We start from the raw sequence: 22,217 nt of genomic DNA, 5'->3' as shown, positions 1-22,217 counted from the left end.
GCCATCTCTTAATGTCATTAATAGCTAGAAGAAGTGGCATGAGCCCTGCCAGCACCGCATGGGGCAGCATTTTGGAATTACACCACTTTGCAGTTTGCAAGTAGTTTATTTTTGCTGCAGTTCTGGAACTGCTGTTAATAGTTCAATGGCTAAACCCATCAGTTACTTCCAGTGAAAGCTCTCCCAGCCTTGGAAATGGTTCAAAGCAAGCCTCGTTTTTGCAGCCAGAAATGAACTCTCTTAGAAATCCATGGCTGATGGGGCAAGAACAGCTTTTGCAATGGGGCGAGGACAGCTCAGCTGGGGAAATTCTGCTTGCACACGGCAGTGGCTCAGGAACAGCCCGCATGGAGCAGGCAGACACGGAGAAAACCCGCTTTCACCTCTGACTGCAACACAAATGGGTGTTTCTCTGCTCCATTAACCCAACATTTTATGAGCCGTTTACTGTCACTGCTGCTCAGCTTGAGAAAGAGCCATTATATTTAGGAATGGACAAGCAGGAGAAAGCTGGGCTTGCTTTGCTTTTTCTGCCCTGATTCAAACACGGTCCCATGCTAGTGTGACACAGGGCGCCCTTTAGGACAGATCTAATGACAGAAACTGTACCAACAAAGCCCCATCACCACAGACAGTAAACACTGCCTAACACACAGCCAGCCCAGCAAGAAAGAACCTCAGCAAGTGGCAAATCTGGTGCTCTTACCTGTCTGGTTTGCTGTCCAGGAAAGCAGCAAATGGAGAGAAGACAAGACAAATGTTCAGGTTAGAAAGGACTTGCAGAGGAAGGGGGAAGCACTTGCTCAGCTCCGACCCTGGTAACACAGGTGGAAGGTGGGCCCAGCAACGATTACCCAATCATATCAGATGCCAACGAGCAGCACCTGAGTCCCTGAGCACTCCTGTGTCCAGCAGCTTCACACATGCTGGGATGCAAAACACACCCATGGGCATCAGTGAACACACCTGTGCAGATGGAAGCTGAAGCAGGGTCAGGAGAGCTCCCTCCATCCTGGGGACTAGATGTCCCAGCTAAGGACACCCCTGCATTGGCCACAGATGCCATGCTGCCACTTTTCTTCATCTATTTTGCTCAGCATCTGCTTCCTCTCCTGTCGTTTCACAGCACAGTGTGGCCCACATGTGCACAAGGGCCCCCACTCCCATTCACGTACCACGAGCTGCTCTGAAAGCCATGGAAAAGGGTTGGGATTTCCAGGGGTTCCCTCCTCTCTCCTGCAGACTCACATTACAGCCCTACTGCTGCTGCTCTTGTCTCCCAGCTCCAGCTGAAAACCAGTTTGGGAACACTGGAGGTCTCTGCTGATCCACAGCACAAAGGTGCTTTCTCTGCATCACCCCTGGGGAGCCTGCAGCTGTGGCTCTGAGCAGCTCTGCTGGAGGAGACGGGCAAGAGACCCGACAACCTCATTGCACATGTGCCACAAGACTGTCTATAGACAAGCACAGCTTTACTGAGAGTGCCACGGGGTAGATTTGGAAGCAGCAAGTCCCTGTAGCCCACTGCTAATCTCTCCTGGGCCAGTCAGATCCTTCCATTTCAGCATTTCTGCTTCAGGGCTCCTGTCTCTGGTGCGGGTGGAAGGATTTGCCCTTAGCTGACAACCACAGGACCAACGAGAAAATTCCCTTCAGGGGCCAGAGCTGGGGACATTCAGGACAGTCACAAGAAGCATCTCTTACTTTTTGTAGAGTAGGATGGCAATGACAATGCAGATGATGAACACCACGGCCAGGACGGGCCCGATGACCCAGATCAGCCCTTCCTCTCCATCAATGATCGGCTGAGGATCAGGGTTGTCCAGCTGGATGGGGTCGGAGAACGGACTAGCGGCAAAAGTCTGGAAGACACAAAAGGTTGTGGAACAGAGTTCAGAGATGGAACGGGGACCGAAAACAAGGGGCAAGCATCCAGTATTCCACAAGAGGAATTGCTAGAGAGGATGTGAGTTCTCTGCTGCACAAACCAAATAGTGACAGAGAAAACACCGTCTTGTCGGTGAGCACCCATGTGAGAGGCGTCTTCTTCCTCCAATGCTCCAGGCAAGACAGACCACTGAAAAATCACATTCACATGAAGCTGCAGACTGCCTCGTGCCCATGGCTCACCTAATCTCATAGCCAGGAAGGTGCTTTTAGAAAACCAGTCGACACTGCCCCTATTCCACCACATCCCTGAGCACTTCCGCAAACACACAAATGCTTTCTCCAAGCTCTCCTGTAGCCATCTGGATTTTGACAGTCAGATGGAATTACAGAGAAAGAGGGAAGGGATTAAAACAAGAATTAACGCTCAGAAACAGTCTGGTCTGGTGACTGAAAAAAACCCCAAACAACTCATACGATTAAATATAAGTTAATAAAATGCAATGTCTCCTCTGCTCCTGCTGCAGTGAGCTGGGCTCTGGAGGAGCATCAGAGGCACGTGGAAACGCAGAGTCCGGACTAACGGGCATCGCCTGCTTGTTGTCATGCGTGCTACAGTCTCCTCACCCCAGGAAGGCTGCGTTCCCATCTCACACAGAAACTAAACCACACAGAGCAGAACTGGCATGCCCTGGTTTGTGGGGAAAGTCTGGGACAGGACAAGAACAGGAGCTCTGGGCCGTTGAACTCTATCAGCTCTCAGCAAGACTGAGATGCTGCTGCAGACTTGGGAGCTGCTGCAAATCCAGGACCTTGTTCTAAAGCAGAAATTACCACAAGCTGCAGTAATCCGATTGAGAAACCCATTCAAAACTGTGTCAGCTTAATCTCTTAATATCAAATACACAACTAAATATTTATTTGAGGGGCAAAAAAAAAAACCAAACTGAAAACCCTTAATTTCAAGTAGTTCCCTGCTACAACTCCATAGGGGGATTTAAAAACAAGAAAATATTAGACTGTTTCCTGTTGTACATGAGGGAGGAGGCAGGTAAATATTAAACCAGTTGTTTTCATAAATCCAAACACAACAACACTGGAATCAGTAGAGGTGCTGAAGTGGTAAAAAGAGCAGAGAGCACATCTAGTTTTGCATTAAAAAACGCTCCCATCTCTGCTTGGTGGGGAACTTAATAATGACCAGGGTGTGTGACGCGCTGCTGTCAAAGCAGGGTATCTCAGGTCATTGCTCTAAGGACTATTAGGACAGTCTTTGCAAGAAATTCCTCTTTGCGAAGGGGTTTGACCGAGGGATCTCTCAACTTAGAGCGTATTCTTGAGCGGATAGTTCAGTACTCCTCATTCTGGGCTCAAATCTGGAGCCACAAGTGTAGCAAGTCCTGCCCATGGTGACCGGCAGCTCTCAAGGGAGCAGCTGCTGTCACTGGGCGATGATGGGGACAGGGACACAAGCATGCGAAGAGGGCAAGAGAAAGCAGGCGGCACTTACGGCCTCAGGCTCCTGCAGCACTGCCAGGATGAAGACGACGTATCTCTGTCCGGGCTCCAGGGCTCTGTTCTCAAAGTTGTCATAGTGTTTCATGTCCCCCAAGATGAAGTGGGAGGGGAGGGAGCGAAAACGGGCAGCGATGTAGGGCTTGGGAAAGTCCAGCTGTCGGGAGTGCCGCAGACTTCGGCGTCGGAGCCTGGCAATGTCCTGAACCAGCTGGAGGAAGCAAAGGAACACTGTGAGCGCCTTCAGCACCACCACGGGAGGAGGAGAACAGAGACTCAAACCATGCAACTCAGACTGGCCTCACCTTAGCTACTCAGAACATGGAGCTCAGATGCCCCAAACCCACCATTCCCAGGTCACCGTCCCAGCTTCAGTTCCAGCCACACTCACCTCCTCCAGGTCCATCTCCTCAGGGCTGCCCAAGGGGTTGAGGAACTGTCCACCCCGAGACTTCCTCAGAGGCACCACCACGATGTAATAAGCCCTAAGAGTCGGGAATGATCAGAAGAAATAGAAGGAATTCATCTCCTTCTGTGAGCCATGGAAGAAAAGAGCGCACACACTGATGTGGGAGGTTTGCCCAAACAGCCCCACACTCCCAACCCTGCAAACCCCTAATTTTTAATGTAGTAAAGTGTTACTGTTGCTCCTGGAACAACCAGGGCATCAGTGGTAATCCCGTATGACACATCTCCTAATCTACTCCCTTTGCATTTCTTCGGGATCGCCTTTTAGCCCTGGGAAGTAGCTCCAAAAACCAACAGTAAGCAAGGCTAAAAAATGCAGGGAACACCCCCCTACCACGGCCCTTGCGGGTTTGGATCCAGCCATCAGGGCTGACCCCCAAAACAGAACCCGAGCACCCCACATCTGCAGCTTATCAGAAACCTACTGGACAGGCACAGAGCTCTTCACGTCCGGGAGAATCACCACCACGTTGCCATCAGCATCAGGCTTGTGGGTCACCTCTGGCTTCTTAGATAAGATGTCAGCAGCGGTCCAGGCAGCCACGTTCTGCTGCAGGCCGCCCATGCTGTTGCCCCGGCTCATGAGAACGAAGTTGTAGAACGTGCGGGGCTTCAGGTTGGTGATGAGCTTCTTGGTGGTGCGGCCGTCCACGTCGACATTCAGCCCATTGTACTGGATCTGCGGGGGGCGAAGAGGCAGCAAAGTTGGCCCGTGAGCAAGGCTCATACTGCTCAAGCAACCAAACTCCTCTTCCCCATTGCTTCGGTTTGCAGAGAGCACGGGGTATGGCTGTGCCATGTGCCACCAGAGCTGGTGCAAACACAGGAACAGGAGGTATTTGAGTGGGAAGCTGCAGGATGAAGCCTTGAGACTTCTCTGGGAAGAGAAATATTTAGCTGGAACTGGGAGAATTATGGTAACTTGGCTAGGGAGGCAATGATTTGGAAACAGAGGTGGGAATGCAACCCAACAGCTCTGATTTTCAACGCATCTCATTGATGTAGTGATTAACCATTATCTGCCCATATCTGAGAACTGAATCCAGAATTCCTGCCTCTTACACTCGTATTCAAACCAACAGACAAGACTCCCAGGAAAACGACAAGAAACACAGTTCTGACTCCTCCCTTCCACTTGCCTTGTACGGGGTGGGAGAGTTGTAGTTCTCTGGAAACTCCCAGCTCAAAAGCACAGACGTCTTTGTCACCATCTTCACCTTGAAGTTCTTGGGCAAAACTGCTGAGAGAAAAGTGAGGAGGAAGGGGAGAAAGGAGAAGAAAAGGCAGCAGAGGAAAGGAGGAGCAAGAAAGAGAAGGAAGAGAAGGTCAGGCACTGGCAAAGGGGCTCCAGTCTGGGTCTGGCTGCGCTGCAGGGACAGGAGGGCTCGCTCCCTCCTCCACACTTTGAATTTTGCCCAGGTCCATCTCCCAGCGCTCCCTGTCCCCGTTCCTAACCCCAGGGAGGGCGCGTGGCTCTGCCCACACACTGACGGGCCTGGGTGGCTGCTGCAGGAACGAGGTGCTGGCTTTCTGAGCATGCTCAGGTGAGGAAACCCATCCCAGGTCACGTTTTGAGGCTTTTTATTTTTTGATTTTTTTGTTTTGTTTTCTTTTGGCTGTTTGCAAAAGCTGAAGAAAATGCTCTTCCCACCTGTACAGCGACTGGCCCCCCACTTCAGGTGCCAGTGAAAGAAGGGTGTCCGGACTTAACTTAGAAGAAAGTGGTAAAAGGGACTTACCTGGCCCAAGGCAGAGAGGAGCTGAGGGACTGAGTGTGAAACCAGAGTGCTCTGCATTTACTCACGAGCCTGGCTGAGCCCGGCTTGACCTCTCCAGCTCTCTGCCTCCCGGCACCAGCCCCGGTTACAAGGAGAGAGAGAGGGAGGAGAAACCGGTAAGTCCTACCTTGATCCAGCTGGAACGTCCGATACTGGACAGTTGGGCTGTACGGCCCGGGGCCTTTACTGGTGTGAGCACGGATTTTAACATCATAGGCGGTGTTGGGTTTGAGGCCGTTGAGGGTGTAGGAGTTCTCTGGGGAGGGGGGCAGGTCTTTTTCCAGCGGGTTGCCGGGAGAACCGGCTTCCCGGTAGGCCACGGTGTATTTGACGATGGCTCCGTTCCTCTCGGCCAGCACGGGGGGCAGCCAGCCAAACTGGACCGACATGGAAGTGATGTTGCTCGCCTCGAGGATTTGGGGATAACCCTTGGGGATGTCTTCAGGGGTGGTGAGTTCCTGCACAGCTTCCTCCCCAAAGCCAGCCCGGCTTTTCACGGCCAGCTTGAAAACATACGTGGCGCCTTTGTGGATGCTGGGAGCGGTGTACTTATCCTCCAGGGCCGTGAACTCCAAGGTAGCCAGGGGGTCGACATCCTTGCGGCCGAACTGGAGCCGGTAGCCCATCACCTGGCCTTCCGCATCCAACGGAGGCTCCCATTTCACCAGAAGAGTGTTCTCCTCTGTCTGGTGCACAGACAGGATGGGCTTCCCTGGGACTGGGAGAGAAGAGGGACACCTTTAGTCAAACGCAGGACAGGGGAGAAGATGCAGAGACTCTTAAAGCTGCAGCAACAGGTTCCTCAAATCAGTGGCAAAGTTTCAATTAGGTGCTGTGAACTTTAGTGCGTCCCCTGTAAGCCGAGCTGCTGCCCACCCCTGTACAGGTGCCTGGTCTCCGTCAGGTTTGGGGAACGAGGCACATTGCCAATGTGTTGGCTGTGAGGAGCTGAAACATTTCCGGCGTTATTTTCTTCCCTTTTCTCGGGATGGAAAGGTGTGCGCAGCTCCTCCCTTACCCCTGGCTCACATACTCCCCCTCAGCTGGGAAGAACAAACTCAGGAATCCTGACTCCCAGTGTCCTGGAGCAGATTGCTTCCCAGGGCAAGGAAGGACGAACGCAGGAGTCCCCCAGACTCCCGTCCTCTCTTTCTGTCTCTCCATTACACAGCACAACTCATGCAGAAAGCGACTGGAACAGATTGGCTCAGGCTGGGAAGTCCAGAGCAGCTGAGGGTGAAGTAATGAAGGATGGGAAAGGGAATGTGGGCAGCCCCAGGTCCCGAGCAGCAGGCATGGGGCCAGCTCAGCCGGCTGGCAGCATCTGATCGCCTGGTTGGGTACAGAACGAAGGAAACACGCAGAGAGTGGAACCAGAGCCCAAAATCTGCGGGAGGCAGAGGGCAGGGAGAGCTGCTGCTCCCTCCCCTCTGGAGAAGGAAGAAGATTGAGTGTGTCGGCGTCTTTTCGGTTTGCTCCCTCCTTAACCTGTCAGTTAGTTCCTCCACATTTTGGGGGGATATTGCGGGAGCTCAGCGGTGCTAATGAGCCCTGGCACTGCCCGACTGCTAAGCAAGCCCACAGCCGCGCTGAAATGACGTGTAGGCCCAGAGGTTCCCGAAGCCGGAGAAACCGGAGCATTAATTCCAGCAGCTCATGCATCATTTACACCCAACTCCGCTATTAGAGATGTAATTTCCTGCTCTCTGCCTTGGTGCTTTTTTTTCTGGTTGAAAAGGAGGAGGAGTGAGAATGGAGTTAGGAGGGATCCCGTCCCTCTCGCAGCCGAGTCCGAGCGAGGTTTGGTGGGTGGGGAAACGGTGGTGCCGCTACCGAAGTGAGCGGGAGACACAGGGAAGGACCCTGGTGGAGTCAAACTGGGGGAACCCGCTCTGCCCGCTGCCCTGACGGGCATCGGAATGCAGGGATGAGGGGCTGTCTCTGCAACAAATGCTTTATTCAGTTCAAACTGCCAAAGAATGGCTAAGGAGCAGTGCTGGGAGAGCCTCCCTTGGAAATGCTTAAGAAAGACATTAAAGAGAAAAACAGTGTCATTACCTTTATGTTTTGGTTTTTATCACAAATGTTACTATAATCAGCTGAGCTTGAAAAATATTACATTTGCACAACAAATATTGTTTGGAAGAAAGGTGAGAAGAAAGTGCAGAGGGGGAGGAAGTGTTTTATTTTGCAATTGGTTTGGACAGTAAAGGAGAAAATTGGATGTATTACTGTATTTAAATTCAGCCCCTAGCCCTGAATGATAAAGAAAGAAATTTCTCCTCTCAGAAGGTATATTGACTCAACACTGCAAAGAAGATAAGAATGTTACAGAGCCATTTGAAAGATTTTTTTTTTAAACAGCTATTTCCAGTTGGGGGAAATTGAGTTTTGGGTAATAGCTGCTGTGCTGGGGAAAACATCCCTCTGTGACGGATCACCTGCACTGCAAATCCTAATGGGGAGAGATGAGGGAAGGTGACAAGAGCGAGTGACAAGGGAGGGAGGCAGAGAGAAATGCTCCGGGAGCAGAACGTGAAAAGGGTAGAGAGCCTCTGGAAGAAGGAAATGAGAAGAGAGAAGCCGGGACTATCGAGAAGGAACATGGGCAAAGGCAGAGGGGAAGGCGAAGAGGGCGAGTGAAGGCGAAGTCTGAGAGCGCGGTGACACCGCCGGGCGTGGGGCCGGCAGGCTGGACGCTGCATCCAAACGCACCCTGCTGCAACATCCCAAGAGCACGTGTCCCAGAAATCAACCTTGTTCTCTTCGGTACCAATCTCTTAATGAGGCAGGAGAGGCAAGAGGGGAGAGAAAGGCTCAAATCCCACTCCCTTGTCTGAACACAACAACATGAGCTGAAGATGCGAGTTAGGGCAGGGAAAAGGCAGGAGGGCAGCCGGGGTCCAGCCCTGCATGTTCCAGGTCTGTCTTGAAAGTCTGTGCTGCCTCCAGAGCCTGAGCAGAGGTTTCCAGGTTAATTACACAGTGCGGACCGAAGGCTTTCCATCTCTGCAGAGAGCAATGTTCTTCCAGAAACAAGGGATCATGTCAGTTTATGCAGCTGCTACAGGCAGGGTGAAGGTCACTGCCCCAAAACGAAGAAGCAAATGACCAGACAGCCAGGGTTGGGAAGTTAGTAGGTAAAGAAAAGAAATAAAAAGGGGAGAAAGCCACCATCTGACAGCAGGAACAAAAGAAAGAACACGAGCAAAATGGGGTGAGAGAGGGTAACCTCAGTCCAACAAGAGACAGGCTGGACCAGGGACAACGCCAGGTCTGGGCACCAGAGCCTCTCTCGGCTGCACAAAACCCTTCCCGCAGTGCCGAGGAGCAGTTCAGTGCGAGAGGAGAAAACACAGGAACGCAGATACTGAGAGGACGGGGGAGCACGTACCTCTCCTGTCTGAGGGCAGCACAGCTCTTCGGAGGAGCAAGGGACACCCCGCTGCCCTTTGTCATTCCTGTTTGGGGCCTGCCATCCTCGCCTGGCACCGCGTCCTTTGTACCGAGGCCAACAGACACTTTGCCACAAAGAATAGGTCAAAGGAAGGAATGAGATCCGAGTGGTATGTGCAGACAGAGCCCAGGTCCCAGAAAAGGTCAATACTGTCAGTACTTTTCCCTCCACTAATCCTGAACAACGAGGGGACAAATATTCAGACATGATACTAAAAGAATGGGCACTATGAGCCACCACTGTCTTCCTGCTGCTTTTCAGATCTTTGCAAGTCACCCCAACAGCAGAGCTCTAGCTCTCCTGCTCCCCAGGGTACCTGTGTGCGCCAACCATCAAAGCCACACAGTCTCAGACCAGCAGAGATTCTCTTCACTTCTGGTGCACCAGAATTTATATCGCAAGAGATTACAAGCAATGAATTCCTCCTGCGTTGCATTATGAAGTGTGTCTGGGCTTTCTGCAGCACCGGACGGGAAACTATGTCATTTCGTGAGGGCTTTAGGAAATGGGTGAATCCCAGCGGTTCAGGAACAGACTCTTACCTGCACCCTTGGTGGTGACCACTTTGGGTTTGCTGCGAGCACCATCTCCCTTCATGGTGTAGGCGGCTACGGTTATGGAATACGTCGTCTCAGGCTGAAGCCCAGCAATGATCATTTCCTATTTGCAAGATTCCAAGGAAAATCATGTAAATATTCATGTCCACACACACAGGTAGATCTCTCCTTCTTGCAGGAGTCCCAGCCCTTTTCTTGCATGCAGGAACATTCACTGAGTCTGAAACCAGGAGATGCTCTGGGGTAACTGGGTAGAAGTGGCAACTGGCAGGAGGCTGAGAAGCCACGTTCCCTAAGCGAGAGGCAGGCACAGCCGGCTGCAAACAGCCGTTCTGAAAACACGGCATGTCTGCAGGGCCCCGCTTCAACGCCTTCTCCTCCACATCTACCTCTCACACATTCCCTATCTCAACACAAACTGCTTCAGCCATCAAAACGCTGCCGTGCTCTTCAAAGCCTTCCTCTTCGCTATGCCGTCTCGGAGGAGGTCTCAGCGGTTTCAAGGAGATTACATTTTTTTTCTCCATTACCCTCCCCCCACTTCTCTCCTCAGAGATATTTTTTAATGCCTTCATAATATTAAAGGGATTGCTTTAACGCAAAGCGCAAGAAGACGTTTTCTGCTCGCACGCTAAAGCGCTCTGCTAAATCCCCACCACCCTCTATCAGCCTCAGCACACCTGGCTCCCGAGAGCTTTTGTGAGAGGACTGGCCTCAAGAACAGCCCTTCCCGTGGAGCATTCAGCCCTTCAAAGGGCTGTGTTGTACACAGGAATACCCGTGCTAAATCAAACAGGATGAGAGCATATGCAGCAGGGTTTTCTCCAAGGCCCTGAAAAGGAGGGAGATGTGAACGCTGTGCATGTTTTATGGCCTCCCTCTCCCCTCAGTCCCCACTTGCCCCTTTGGGCTTTCGATGTGGAATCGCAGGGCAGCGCTGGGGAAGAATGTGCTGGTCCTGAAAATATCTGGACTGCCCCCAAAGTTGAGCGGGGAGTGGAACAGTAGAACTTCAAAACAGTGGGATTGTGATCAACAAGTTTGGAAGGCGTTAGCTACAGAGACAGGTCTGTCTTCTAGAAGTCAAGAAACCTGTTCTGCTTTCGCAATTACCGGTGAGTTTTATTAAGACTTTAGGCAAGAGACTTTGCCGTTCACGTGACTCAGTTTCTCCACCTGTAAAACAGAGGTCTCTCACTTCTTTTGGGCACTTAGCAACCTCCAGGAGACAGGAATACAATTTATTTAGTAGTGGATTATCTTGGGACCCTGTCATTCCAAGAAGGAAATGCTTTCCTTTCTCCTTCTGCTTTGTAGCTGTAGGATCACTGAAACCATTTAGTATTTTAGCAGAGGTAGCAAACGCCAAACAGCCAAGCCGGATTTAAGGTCTCCTTGAAAGGCAAAAGGGCCAAGAGTTATTCAGTGCTTTGTATCAATGAGTATCTAAGAACCTTGGCCCGTTAAGGGCACAAAGCATTTGTTCATGTTCCGATAACTCAGGAGTTCTGGGGCTTTGATTACTCAATGGTTTTTTTTGTCTGTATTTTTCCGACACAAGCCAGCGGTGCTCGCAGACCAGCCCGTCTTTAAGCATGTGAGATAATCCCAAATTCGACATCCCATCTGCTTCCCCGCGGAGGAGCAGCGGACTCGTCTTTCCTTCAGAGCCGAGGGGAAAACCCTGACAAGCTACACAGGCACACAGGGTCGCAGAGCAAAGGGAGCAGGGTGGGGACAATGCATGGGAAACCACCAACGGGCTTCAAAACAGGCACACGGGCACTGCAAAAAACATCAAGGAAAAGGAAAATATCACACCACAAGAGGAAGTGGGAGGAGGGAAGGGACAGAACCAGGATGGGAGGATTTTTACTTTTTTTACTTACGTATTCAGCAGTGTCATCTGTTTCCCACTGGGCAGAGAACAAGAGAGGTTTTGCACGTGAGAATACAAGAGGGGAAAGAAGGGAAAGACAGAGACACAGCATGAGGAAGGAGCCCCTGAGCAAGCAGCCACACAAGGTTACAAGTTACCAGGCCAGCATGAAGGAAGAAGGAGAGTGGGAGAAATTAGTAGATTCCACTGTGGCCTTTGCCTGTCTTAAAAGATGTCCCAGACACAGGGAGGGTGGCTGGTATTTAGCTCAGTGCTGGGACAGCAGCTCATGCTCTTCCACAATAGCTATAGTCTGCCAGTGCAAGTGAACTGCAGAAAGACAACATACACCTCGTCGCAGAGATGCTCAGCTGCTTTCTCCAGCCTTAACGTTGCTTGGGATGAGACGAGGCGGCCGGAGCACCCACCCCCCCAAAACCCTTCCAGGAGAGGAGGAGATGGGAGCGGGAGGCGAGTGCTCACCTGGGCGTCAGCCAGCATGATGTCCTTGATCTGGGGCAGCCCCCTGGCCTCTCCGTTCTCCATGCGCACGTAGTGCACCTGGTAGCCGCGAATCTGGCCGTGCTGGCGGTTCTGGACTGGAGAACGCCAGAACACCTGGATGGCGGTGGAGTTGAGCACCTCCACCTCCACCTTCCGAGGCGGAGCGCTGGGCACTGCGAGGAGGGAAGAAACGGGCAAGAGTCACTCGGGGATTCACCTATGGGCCATACGCGCACTGAACCGACAGCCCTGAAGGGAGAGGGGCGCTTAAACTGGATATGCCACCATCTGTCACTGGTCTGTGTCCAGTGAAACTGGGAAGCGGTTCTGGGGGATCTAATCTGCACGGCTTGGAGATGGGCAGGGAAACGGGTCCATCTCATAGTCCTGCTGTTCTTCACAGTCCCCAGTTTGCTCAGATGGAAGAAACCGTATAGTTCCAGATCACGTTCTGAGGGCAAAGCCAATTCCTCATGAGCCAGAAAAGCTCCGGTCCTGCTTGTGGGATTCTATGGGGAGGATGCGGAGGGGGACGTGCCCTGGAGACCCCTCGTCTCTCGGGCAGGACGGGCGGTTGGTGGTTACAGCTGCTGCATAATGTAAGGGCAGGAAACACGAGATGTCTTGGACAGAATTTGGGCAGAATTTTTGGAAATAATAAAGGATTGACAGCTACATCTACAAGAAAACCATACTTGCTCTGAGCCAGGTACTCTGTCCACCTGGACATGGGCAGATGCTCAGGGAAACAGGACCCACACGGGGGACAAACCTGTTGCTTTTTAAAAAATTCTTTTTATTTGGGATGGAGGCAGAAAGCCTGAGAAGTTTGGAATTCACTTGTGTTATTTACTTGACCTACAGTATTTGAGGCTCACCCTCACAGGGAGGGTGCACTCCCTTCATGCACAAATTCAGATCTTTTTCCTGGTTTTATTTTACTGTAGAAACACCAGGAAAATTCAATACAGCTGGGCCGCTGTACTGGAGTCTACACTGTTTGCCACTGAAGGCTTTTTGAAACTTCAAGGAAGAGATTCTTCCTTTTTTCCCATAACCAGAACTTTGACTTAAAGAGGAGCTAGTAACAAGGAATGTGTGGGAAGAGCTCTTAATATTTTAAAACAGTTTCTGGCAGCAACCGTCTCCTCTGATTTAATTTCCTTGCTGCTTCAGCTGCTTCCTCGCTCTGTAAGAGCATCTTTCCAGGAAAAGTGCTGCAGTCAAGGCGCAGAGGCTTGACGTGAAAACAAACAAACAAACACCCAGAAATTTAAAAATACATCCCTAAAGCAGGGAAGGACAAGCCTAGAAATGCAGAGGGGCTGAGGGAGGTGGATGCTGCACGTCTTGGGCTGGGGGCTGTGCTTTGTCCCTTTGCTTTGGCAGCCAGAATTGACTCGATGTCGTCCCCACCCAGGGACACGTATTCACCGGGGGACTCAGGGAAAACCCAGAAAAAGCGCAATTACCATCTTCATCTGTCCGGACGATAACCGGCGAGCTCTCCGGGCCCGGCCCCACCTCCGTGTGAGCCACGACAGTGATGCGATACTCTGTCCACTTCTCCAGTGACTCCAGTAGGATCTGACTGGTGGTTGGGGGGATATCATTCACCTCCTTAAGCTCCGTGTCCTCCGAGTCCAGCGCTCGATAGTAGACGCTGTAGCCGGCCAGGACGCCGTTCTGGCTTTCGGCCGGAGGCGGCCGCCAACTTACCAGAATGGCGGTGGATCTGGTGCTGACGCATTTTACGTCTTGAGGGGGGGCAGACGGTTCTACGAGGGGGGAAAATTCAGGAGGGAAAGGGAAGAAGGGGGAAAAAAACAAAAGATGGGAAAGATAAAAAGAAAAAAAAAAGGAAAATGATAACAAAAAAATCTAAAATAAAACATACAAAAATTTGGTTTAGGAAGATAAAATTAAAAAAGAAGAGAGCTTTTTGTTGTTGTCTTTTTTTTTTTTTTTAAATGAAAAGAAAAAAAAAAAGCCAACGGAAATGAAATGGGGCATCAAAACTGAAATGTTATAAAATAAAAGAATAAAGCAGCAAGCGGGCTAGCCAAGTGGGGTCTGGTACCAAATTGAGCACCCAGATTTGCCCTGGAAAGGACCTTTCCTTGGGCTCCCTGTTTACAGGGGTCTGGCAAGTCCTCCCCGGCTGGAAAAGCTCTTGTTTCCCAACTGCAGGCTCTGGGATCCCAAATTTCTTTCAAGGGCTCTGTGAAAAGTAAGTAAGAAAAGCAAATCTTTTGCCAGGTGGCTTAAATGTAAGAGTCTGTGCCTCCAGCTGGAAGTTATTAGTTGTCCACAGACCGAAGGAGGCAAAAAACCATGATGGTGATGGGTGGGATAGTGCCAAGCAATGAGCCCCCAGTGTGTTTAGATAGGGTTTTAGAGAAAAGATTTGCAAGGGAGTGAGGCAGCGGGTTTGTCGAGGTATTTAGGTACCCGGCGGGATTTCCAGAAGCAACAACAGGTTTAACCCTCGTCGCACTCCCAGCCTGAACCACGTATTGGTTATTGGGTATTTCTGAAGTCCCAGGAGGACCTTTGCAAACGTGGCCCTACAGCCGCCTCTTCCCACCGCGGCAGCTCACAACTAAGGGCTGATTTTCCAGGGCCGGGGAAGGTGCAACCACAGCTTTCCAGCACAGGGCTGCTCGCCTCGGCCTTTACCGCAGGAGGTGATTTTTAGCGCATCTGCTCCGTAGGAAGCAGGACACTGACACTGGTGCTGGTAGACACTACGTGCCGGGGCACACGCTGCCTCCAAATACAGGGAGAACTGCAAAAACCACAGGAGTATCGGTGGAAATACCACGGGACTGACACCTCGGTGCGGTCAGGACTAAGGGTCTGTCCTCCAGCTGTAAGCTGGGCACTTTGGGAAATCTTCGACCAGGTTTCTTTCGACCACTAATTACAATCGGCCAGCCCAGGCAGCAGAGAGAGTGATGCATTTTCAAGGTAATTCTGCAATAAATACAGTCAAACTGCAATAAATAGCTTTTAACTCTCTGCAGACACTGCCAGAAACTGGGGTGTCCTTATAAGCCCCCAAAGCATCACCTGCAAGAAGCACAGGAGCAGATAAATCCTGGGCACCATTTCTCATTCCTCTGCTGCTTTTTAAGCAACGCAAAGCTCTTTTAGCGAGAAATCATTTTTTCAAACCTCTTACTCCTGTCCCTGAGTCACCAACAGATGTTTAGGCCCCGCTTGCCTCGAGGACTCTGCTCAATCAAGTCACATTTTCCCAGTTCACACTGGAGTGAAAGCCACACGCTTTGTGCACATCTCCATCAAACAGAAATCAGAGGGTTTTACAGAAAGGGTAAAGATAACCCTCACACCGAAGTGCTGAGCACTCTGTCCAGTAGGACATTTCGGGTGTTTCTCCTGCTTTATTGCCGCTCTTTGGCTGTATTTAAAATGGCAGAATGAAACCCTGATCCTCAGAAATCCCCCTGCGGAGGGTGACGATCCCTGGCCATGGCTAGCCACGCAAAATAATATGAAATATGTCAAACAAACAAAACCAAAAGTAACAGACTGGAAAACAAAACATAAATCGAGCCGGTAATTTAAAAACAAAAAAACATCAAAGGAAATCATAATAAAATAATACTGATATAAAAAGTGACTCCTTCCAGAACATTCCCAGTCTGTTTACCTACCTTCCACGCTTCAACTGCTAATTTATAAGACTTTCTTACGAGAGAACACGAGAACTGAGCTACGAGGCCAGACCAAGCTCCTGGTGGGTTTCTGCACGACTTGGCATTTAAAATGCCGCCCTGCCCCGCTCCTCGCTCCCCAGCTGAGGTACCCCTGCGACCAGCACCCTCGCCCGTGCAATAACGGCAGTTTTGGACCCCAGTCTCCTCTCTTTTGCTCCACTTTCCGACGGATCTTCTTCCCCCTCTAGCTCTCTCCATCCGCTGTGATCGATGCAGCACCAGAATGGAGGTGCGCTGCTCCTTCCCACCCCCCGAAGCAACACAAACCCCTTTCGAGGTACGGAGGAGAAAGATTCAACCCTCTTCCAGTGCCTGCCGTGATGCTCTTCGCTTCTATTTTCTCCCCATCAGGGGCTGGTAGGATTAAAAGCCACTCTTCCTGCTTAGCAGCCCAGCCAAAGCCAGCACGGCCGAGAAACCCACTGCAGAGAGGGTCTGGCCTGACCTACCCTTTCCATCCTGAACCTCATTCTGAAAGCCCCGCGAGCAGAGCCGCAGCGCCCGCTGCCCCTGGGGACACGCTCCTCACTCACCCTCCAGCACAGGGACCTACCCAGAGGCCCTGGAGCGAGGCCTCCTTGGGTTTGCACCTTCTCTGCTCAAAAAAAGGCTGGGAGTGTGGGTGGGTGATGGGGGAGAAGGCCCAGATCCCCCCCGGGCCCCCTCCCCATCACTCTCATCGACTACAGCACCTGGATGAAAACCAGCCACCAAGTGCTGGCTGCCCACACTGGAGATGCATCTGGGGAGCTCATGGCACTGGGAGTTTTTTCCTTCACAATCCAGCCCAACCTGCGTGACCCTGGGGACGTGCGTGAGCGTGGGGCCGGCATCGAGAAGGGGGGGGCTGTAGGCCGGAGCCAACGTACCGCAGGCCAACGCGGGGCCGGGAGCCCAGCTCTGCCAGCAGCCCCTGCGCTGGGACGGGAGCCACAGCGCGGGCAAGAGCCCCTGGGCTCGGAGCATCATCTCTGCCCGCTGCTCCCCGTTTGTCCCAGGCAGGCAGGAATTTGGGGAGCCCCCCCCCAGATGTGTGTGCGGATCCACGCACGTGTGGGGGAGCCTGCAGCGACAGGGTGGACTGTATTTGTGAATCCGCTTGAGACCAGCCAGTACTCACCTGAGCTGCACCTGTTACATGCTTTAAAGTTGACTGTCCAAGCCACAAGAATGACCCTTACTGACCTCGTACAATACAATGTTTTTTAACCCTTTAGGTACCATAGACTTTTGCATTAAGTTTTGTTCACTTTACGTACTGTGAGGAAGGGGGAAGGGAAGGAGAGCAGAGCTAATGGGTGGGGGAAACGTCCTTTCTTAGGAAGGAACAGAGGGTGAGAAAGCCCCGTTGTTCCTCTAAACCTGCACGGCACCCACCCTGCCACCCCGTCTGCGGTCACATTCTCTGAAATTGCCGAGTAGGAGAGTTGCCAAGGAGCCCTGGGAAGGTCATGGCTACTTAGAAAGGGCCAAACAGCTTTCTCCAACCATAAGTCTGTTATTTTTTTTCCACAATCTACGTCTCTGGTACTTGAAGAGTTAAAACCCAGCTACTTCAAGAAGAAAAAGATACTTTACCTTTAGTTTAATGGATTTTACTTTGGTTATGATGCTCAGGAGCCACCCTGGCAGGGAGGTGGAGGGTGTTGTGCAGAAAGGTGTGCGATGCGGGGAGGGCTGCGGCGTGCAGGCACATGCTTGCCAGCTCGGTTAGGAGGGGAAAAAGCACCGAAAACCTCGGCAAAGGCTGCGGGAGGACGGGGGAGGCTTTGCTGTTGCAGAGACAAGATGCCACCGTGGTGTGAAACCGCCCAGCAAGAGACAGACAGACAGAGCAGGGAGCTGGTTTCATGGGGCTGCAAGAGCATGCAGGCAGGCAGAGCAGAGAGAAAAGAAACAAGAGCCATGGAGCGGGCCGAGGAGGAGCCGAATGGAAAAGGAGCTGCAGAGGGAAAGACACAAAAGCCTGTCCCGAGCCAGAAGGTCTGTGAGCCGAAGGATGTCGCCCGGACCAGGAAGAATTGACTCGTTCCTCCAACAGCCAGCCAGGAAAAAATGTTTCATCGTGTTACAGGACACTGACAGCTCCCAGCTGATGTTCTTAAGAGCGTTACATTAATAAAACTATCCCTATGAAAGCTGAGCTACAGAGAAATAAACCCGGCCCTCAGTCTGGGCAGGTGCCAAGTTAGAAAAAGCCCCGAAGCCTTCCCCTTTCCCAGATCCCCTTCTCTTCAGCCTTCAGGGACAAATATCCAGCGTCATCGAGCCCTCCTGCCATCAGCTCCCACCCCCCTATTCCAGCCTGTTTGTATCGAACCAGAAAGCACAAATCCCAGACCCTCTTTTCCTCCCATCCCCACAAATCTCAAGGAGGGAACCCCCTTGTAAAACAGCAGCAGAGTGTGGGTAAGTCGGACTCTTTATTTTTCAGGTCCTTTTGGTTCACTTTCCCGCACCCTGCAGTGATGCTCCCTCTGACAGTACCATACTGGAATCAGAACCAGCAGATTTGCAGCAGAGTCAGGAAAGAATTTTCTTTCGATACGTAGAGAAAGAAAAAAAAAAAATAGGAATAAAGGGGGAAAACATTTGAAGAAAACAAAATATCTTTGAATGGACCAGAGGCCTGAGAAAGCCCCAGTAAGGAATTCTGTCGGTGCAGAAACGGCCTCCCCTTTCCTCCCACTTCTGGGGGGAGAGAAAGGGAAGGAGAGAGATGGGGGAAAAGATAGAGAGACAGCAGGACGTGACAATTGAACCGGGGAGAGCCCGCTGCTGTCTCTGGTTATGGGCTCTGAGGGATGGAGCGGCGCTCGCTCTCCTCCTCGCACTGTGGCCAGAGCCATTTCTGAGTTAGTTCTGCTCCTGGCTACTCCAAACTGCAGCGGAGTGATTTAGTAGAGATGAGAGGAGACAGAAAACACAAAGAACAGCTGCCACAGCCACTCATGCAGTGAAAAAACACCTCATTTAAAAGCAAAGATCTGTGAAAAGCCCAGGTTGAAATATTGCCATCCAGGGTTATTGTCCCCAGGGCAACAGCGAAGGGAGACAATCCATTAAACTAAAACCAGCACATTTTGGTTGCGTATGCTCCATCCTGGTGTCATTAATATCCCCTCCCACAGCCTCCACATGGCTCTCCCACTCCGGAGCCCAAACGGGCCCGTTCCCAGCGCCGCTGGGCCAGCAGCCCGTCGCTCATGGAGGACAACATGAAGGCTGCTTTCCCAACGGCGGGTGGAAACATTGGGACTTTCGATTCATCACCTTCCCCTCTCCTCTTTCCTCCCAGTTCCCCCACCGTCTCCCCGCTCCATTGCCTGTGCCCCCCTTCCAGAGAGCGGCTGCGCGATGCTGGGGCGCCGTCCTCCCTGAGCATGCTCAGCACCACGGCCCATCGACAAGCTCTTCACGCCATCAACGGATGGTGCTACCTGGCCTCCCATCACCCCACCCAACACATGCAGCAGCCCCGCTCTTGATTCACAAGCTATTTGGTCAGCAAAGGGAGAAGGCAGAAGATCCGAGTGACCTCCCACCACCGCCCACCTCCCCGCAGAGGAAGCCCAGAGGTGTAACACGGCGGGAGCAGCAACGTCCGCCCAAGCTCCGTACCCCTGTGCCCACCATCTCTGGCTCCCTGACTGTCTTCCCCTCAGAGAAGGGTGGGAAAAGGAGAGACACCTACTAGACTGCAAGGTGCGCTCCCGGACCTCCGGGGTGAAGGCCCCCAGGCCCAGGGCCGAGCGGGCGGCCAGACGGAAGACATACTCAGTGTTGGGCTTCAGGCCTTCCACAGTGAACGAGGTCGTTGGGTCGAAGTTCTTCGGCACCTGAGATGGGCGAAGGGGGAAGAAAATAAAATAAAACCAAACAAAAAAAGCAGCAGAGGCGAGCCCTGCCCAGAGACACCTGCCCTGCTCCCTGCTCTCGGCTCCTCGGGGCCTCAACTGTTTGTGTTGCTCCTCTGCGGACTCACCTCCCTGCCGTGGTCTCCTTCCTTATAGAGGAGCTCATACTTCACTATGATCTCCTGGCGGGGAGGGCTCCACGACAACATGATGCTCGTCTCTGTCTTGGCTTCTGCTCGGAAGTTCATCGGCTGCCCAGGGACTGACACGGAGAAGAAGCCACCGGGGCAGAGGAGGCAGGATGGGAGACAGGAGGAATCACATTAAGTTGGATAATTACAAGACTCCTACACTGTTTTCTTCAAAGCCTGTGCGTGAAGAACACGTCGGCAGCAAAACGCCATGCTGCAAAGTGGGCAGGACTCTCCTTTAAAGGAGTGGAAGGTTAAATCCCACTGGAGGACTAGGGCATGTCCAGAGCTACTACAGATGGCAGAGTCCTACTGGATCATCTGCCTCTTTCTTGCCGTGCAGGATACAGCCCTTCCCATTAATGCCCACCATGGAAAGATTCTGGAAGTGAGAAGCCCAGTTGAAGAGGCTCCTCACCAGCACCCCGCACTGGAAACAGAGCACCCAAAAACACGCTGGGTGAAAACCTGTGATAAAACACCTTTTGTTCTCAGCTCAGCACATCTGCTGTGACAATTAGGGCTTTGCTTTGCTCCTCCTTTAGGAAAAGGTAAAATAAGGCTCGTTCCCCACTCACCTCTGAGAGGGCAGTTTCTGGGTACTTTAAAAAGACTTAAGATTCACCATTGCCTGGGAAGTGAGTGTTTTTACATCTATTAAAGACATTCAGAACCTGGAAGCAATAAGATACCTCACTTTGAAGCATGGCACAGCAGAAATGGATTCTCTTTGCATAAGTGCTTGCCCTAACCATTTAAGAAACAGCCTTTCCGAGAAAAAACAGATCAGAAATCATGCACCAGGCCCTCTGGCTCCAGCCACTGGACCCAGCTTCCTCCAAGAAGGTTACTTCTATTCGAACCAAATTGAATCAATGAAGAAATAAACGCTCTGATGAGATGGCAGCCACAGCTGGATAACGCTACAAGCCAAGATCTCTCCCTTCTGCAGCCCGGCGTATCCAGGGTTAGTGACACAAACGCTCACCTCCTTGTTGCGTCTTGACCTGGATGGGGTCGGAAAGGGGCCCGTCTCCCACCGAGGTGAAGGCCAGGACGCGCACGGTGTAGGTCTCGTCCTCGAGGAGGCTGCCCACCGTGGTCAGCAGGCTGTCGTCCACGTTGTGCTTCTGCCAGTTGCTGACGGGTTGATCGGGCTCCATGGTGTAATAGACGCGATAGCCACGGATCTGCCCGTTGGGCTCCACCGGTTCCTCCCACTGGATGATCATGGTGGTGCTGCTCAGCATTCGGCCCTGCACGTTGCGGGGGGCGCTGGCAGGAGCTTGCTCCCCCGTGCGAGTGACCACCGACTCGCTGGGAGGGCCCTGCCCGATGCTGTTGACCGCAGAGACCCAGATCTCGTACTCGGAGTTGGGGCTGAGCCCCCCGATGCTGTAGCGTGTGGTGGTGATGTCCTCTTTGATCTGATACGGTCCGTCCTGGCTTTTAGACTTGTATTCAATGACATAGTAGGACACAGGGTCTGGATTTCCAGAGTCCCAGGTGATGGTGATACTTGTTGCTGTCGTCTCTGTCACCACTGGCGTCCCAGGAGCCTTGGGGAGTGCTGAGAATCAGGAAGAACAGACATTAAAAAAAAAACCAAACCACACATATGCTGAAATGGTGCCTAATTGGGCTAGTTAGGGCTGTGGGAGCCGGAGGCACAGTACCAATCACAGCGCGGCAGTTCAGTAAAGTGCTGCTGAAATATTATGAACCTAGTTATACACTCTATTATCCTCCTTAAACTGCTCCATCAAAAGGAAAAGTGTTCAGCTAAACATCTGGAATCATTAGCACAGACTTCAGCTGCACATCCGCCGGCTCTCACAGCAGCGAGGAAAAGCAGTTTCACCAGAGCTCCTTCCGAGCACGTAATCGGACCTTCCGAACCAGCGCTGGCACCGGCTCCGGCGTTGCTGAGTCTGTGTTCAGCGTGCGGGTAATGTACAGTGCAGACCACGCTCTCTACGCCTATAAAACTGTAGTACTTGAAGTGCTTCCTCTCCCACCAGAAACGCGTGTTAATACTCATCTCCAGGCTCCCTTTGCAGCTTGCTGGAGACTGCACGTTCAGTGTCGGACACCTCTAACAGCTTTACGCGTTTTCCTCACTACATGCTTTAGACCCTTTCCAACCTCACCTTCTCCAGGCTCAAACACCTCTAAAGCTCTAGCTCCTCCTTTCATCTTCTGAGTGGGAAAGATTGCAGGTGCTTACACGCAGAAACGTAAGGAGGAATAGAACACAAATAAAATGACAAAAGGCAGAAGGCACCAGCAGGGCAAGATTCCCCATCTGAGGAGACAGGACAGTTGGAAGCGGACGCAATGTATCTTACACAGCAGCTTTTTAAACTGATAGGATACGACAG

General features: G+C 51.9%; 1 protein-coding gene across 12 annotated transcripts in view; it reads right to left on the bottom strand.

The window, feature by feature from the left end:
- Positions 1-22,217, bottom strand: part of PTPRS (protein tyrosine phosphatase receptor type S) — a 148,143-nt gene that overhangs the window by 21,025 nt on the left and 104,901 nt on the right. For 5 of the 12 annotated variants that reach the window (XM_065652381.1, XM_065652386.1, XM_065652383.1 and 2 more), the window contains exons 8-20: positions 20,825-21,406; positions 19,774-19,907; positions 19,483-19,627; positions 13,518-13,823; positions 12,025-12,218; positions 11,552-11,578; positions 9,648-9,765; positions 5,776-6,366; positions 5,010-5,107; positions 4,296-4,549; positions 3,794-3,887; positions 3,398-3,613; positions 1,705-1,862 (exon numbers count right to left, since the gene is read on the bottom strand). In XM_065652381.1, coding sequence (XP_065508453.1) covers positions 1,705-1,862; positions 3,398-3,613; positions 3,794-3,887; positions 4,296-4,549; positions 5,010-5,107; positions 5,776-6,366; positions 9,648-9,765; positions 11,552-11,578; positions 12,025-12,218; positions 13,518-13,823; positions 19,483-19,627; positions 19,774-19,907; positions 20,825-21,406 — 2,917 coding nt within the window. The remainder of the gene's footprint in view (positions 1-1,704; positions 1,863-3,397; positions 3,614-3,793; positions 3,888-4,295; positions 4,550-5,009; positions 5,108-5,775; positions 6,367-9,647; positions 9,766-11,551; positions 11,579-12,024; positions 12,219-13,517; positions 13,824-19,482; positions 19,628-19,773; positions 19,908-20,824; positions 21,407-22,217) is intronic. The other 7 variants (XM_065652385.1, XM_065652388.1, XM_065652390.1 and 4 more) reach the window with 4 other exon arrangements.

Source organism: Caloenas nicobarica, chromosome 27 (assembly GCF_036013445.1).
Source record: "Caloenas nicobarica isolate bCalNic1 chromosome 27, bCalNic1.hap1, whole genome shotgun sequence".
In the NCBI taxonomy this organism is placed as follows: Eukaryota; Metazoa; Chordata; class Aves; order Columbiformes; family Columbidae; genus Caloenas; species Caloenas nicobarica.
Note: the sequence above shows the minus strand (reverse complement) of the source record. Positions and strands in the feature narration are given on the sequence as shown.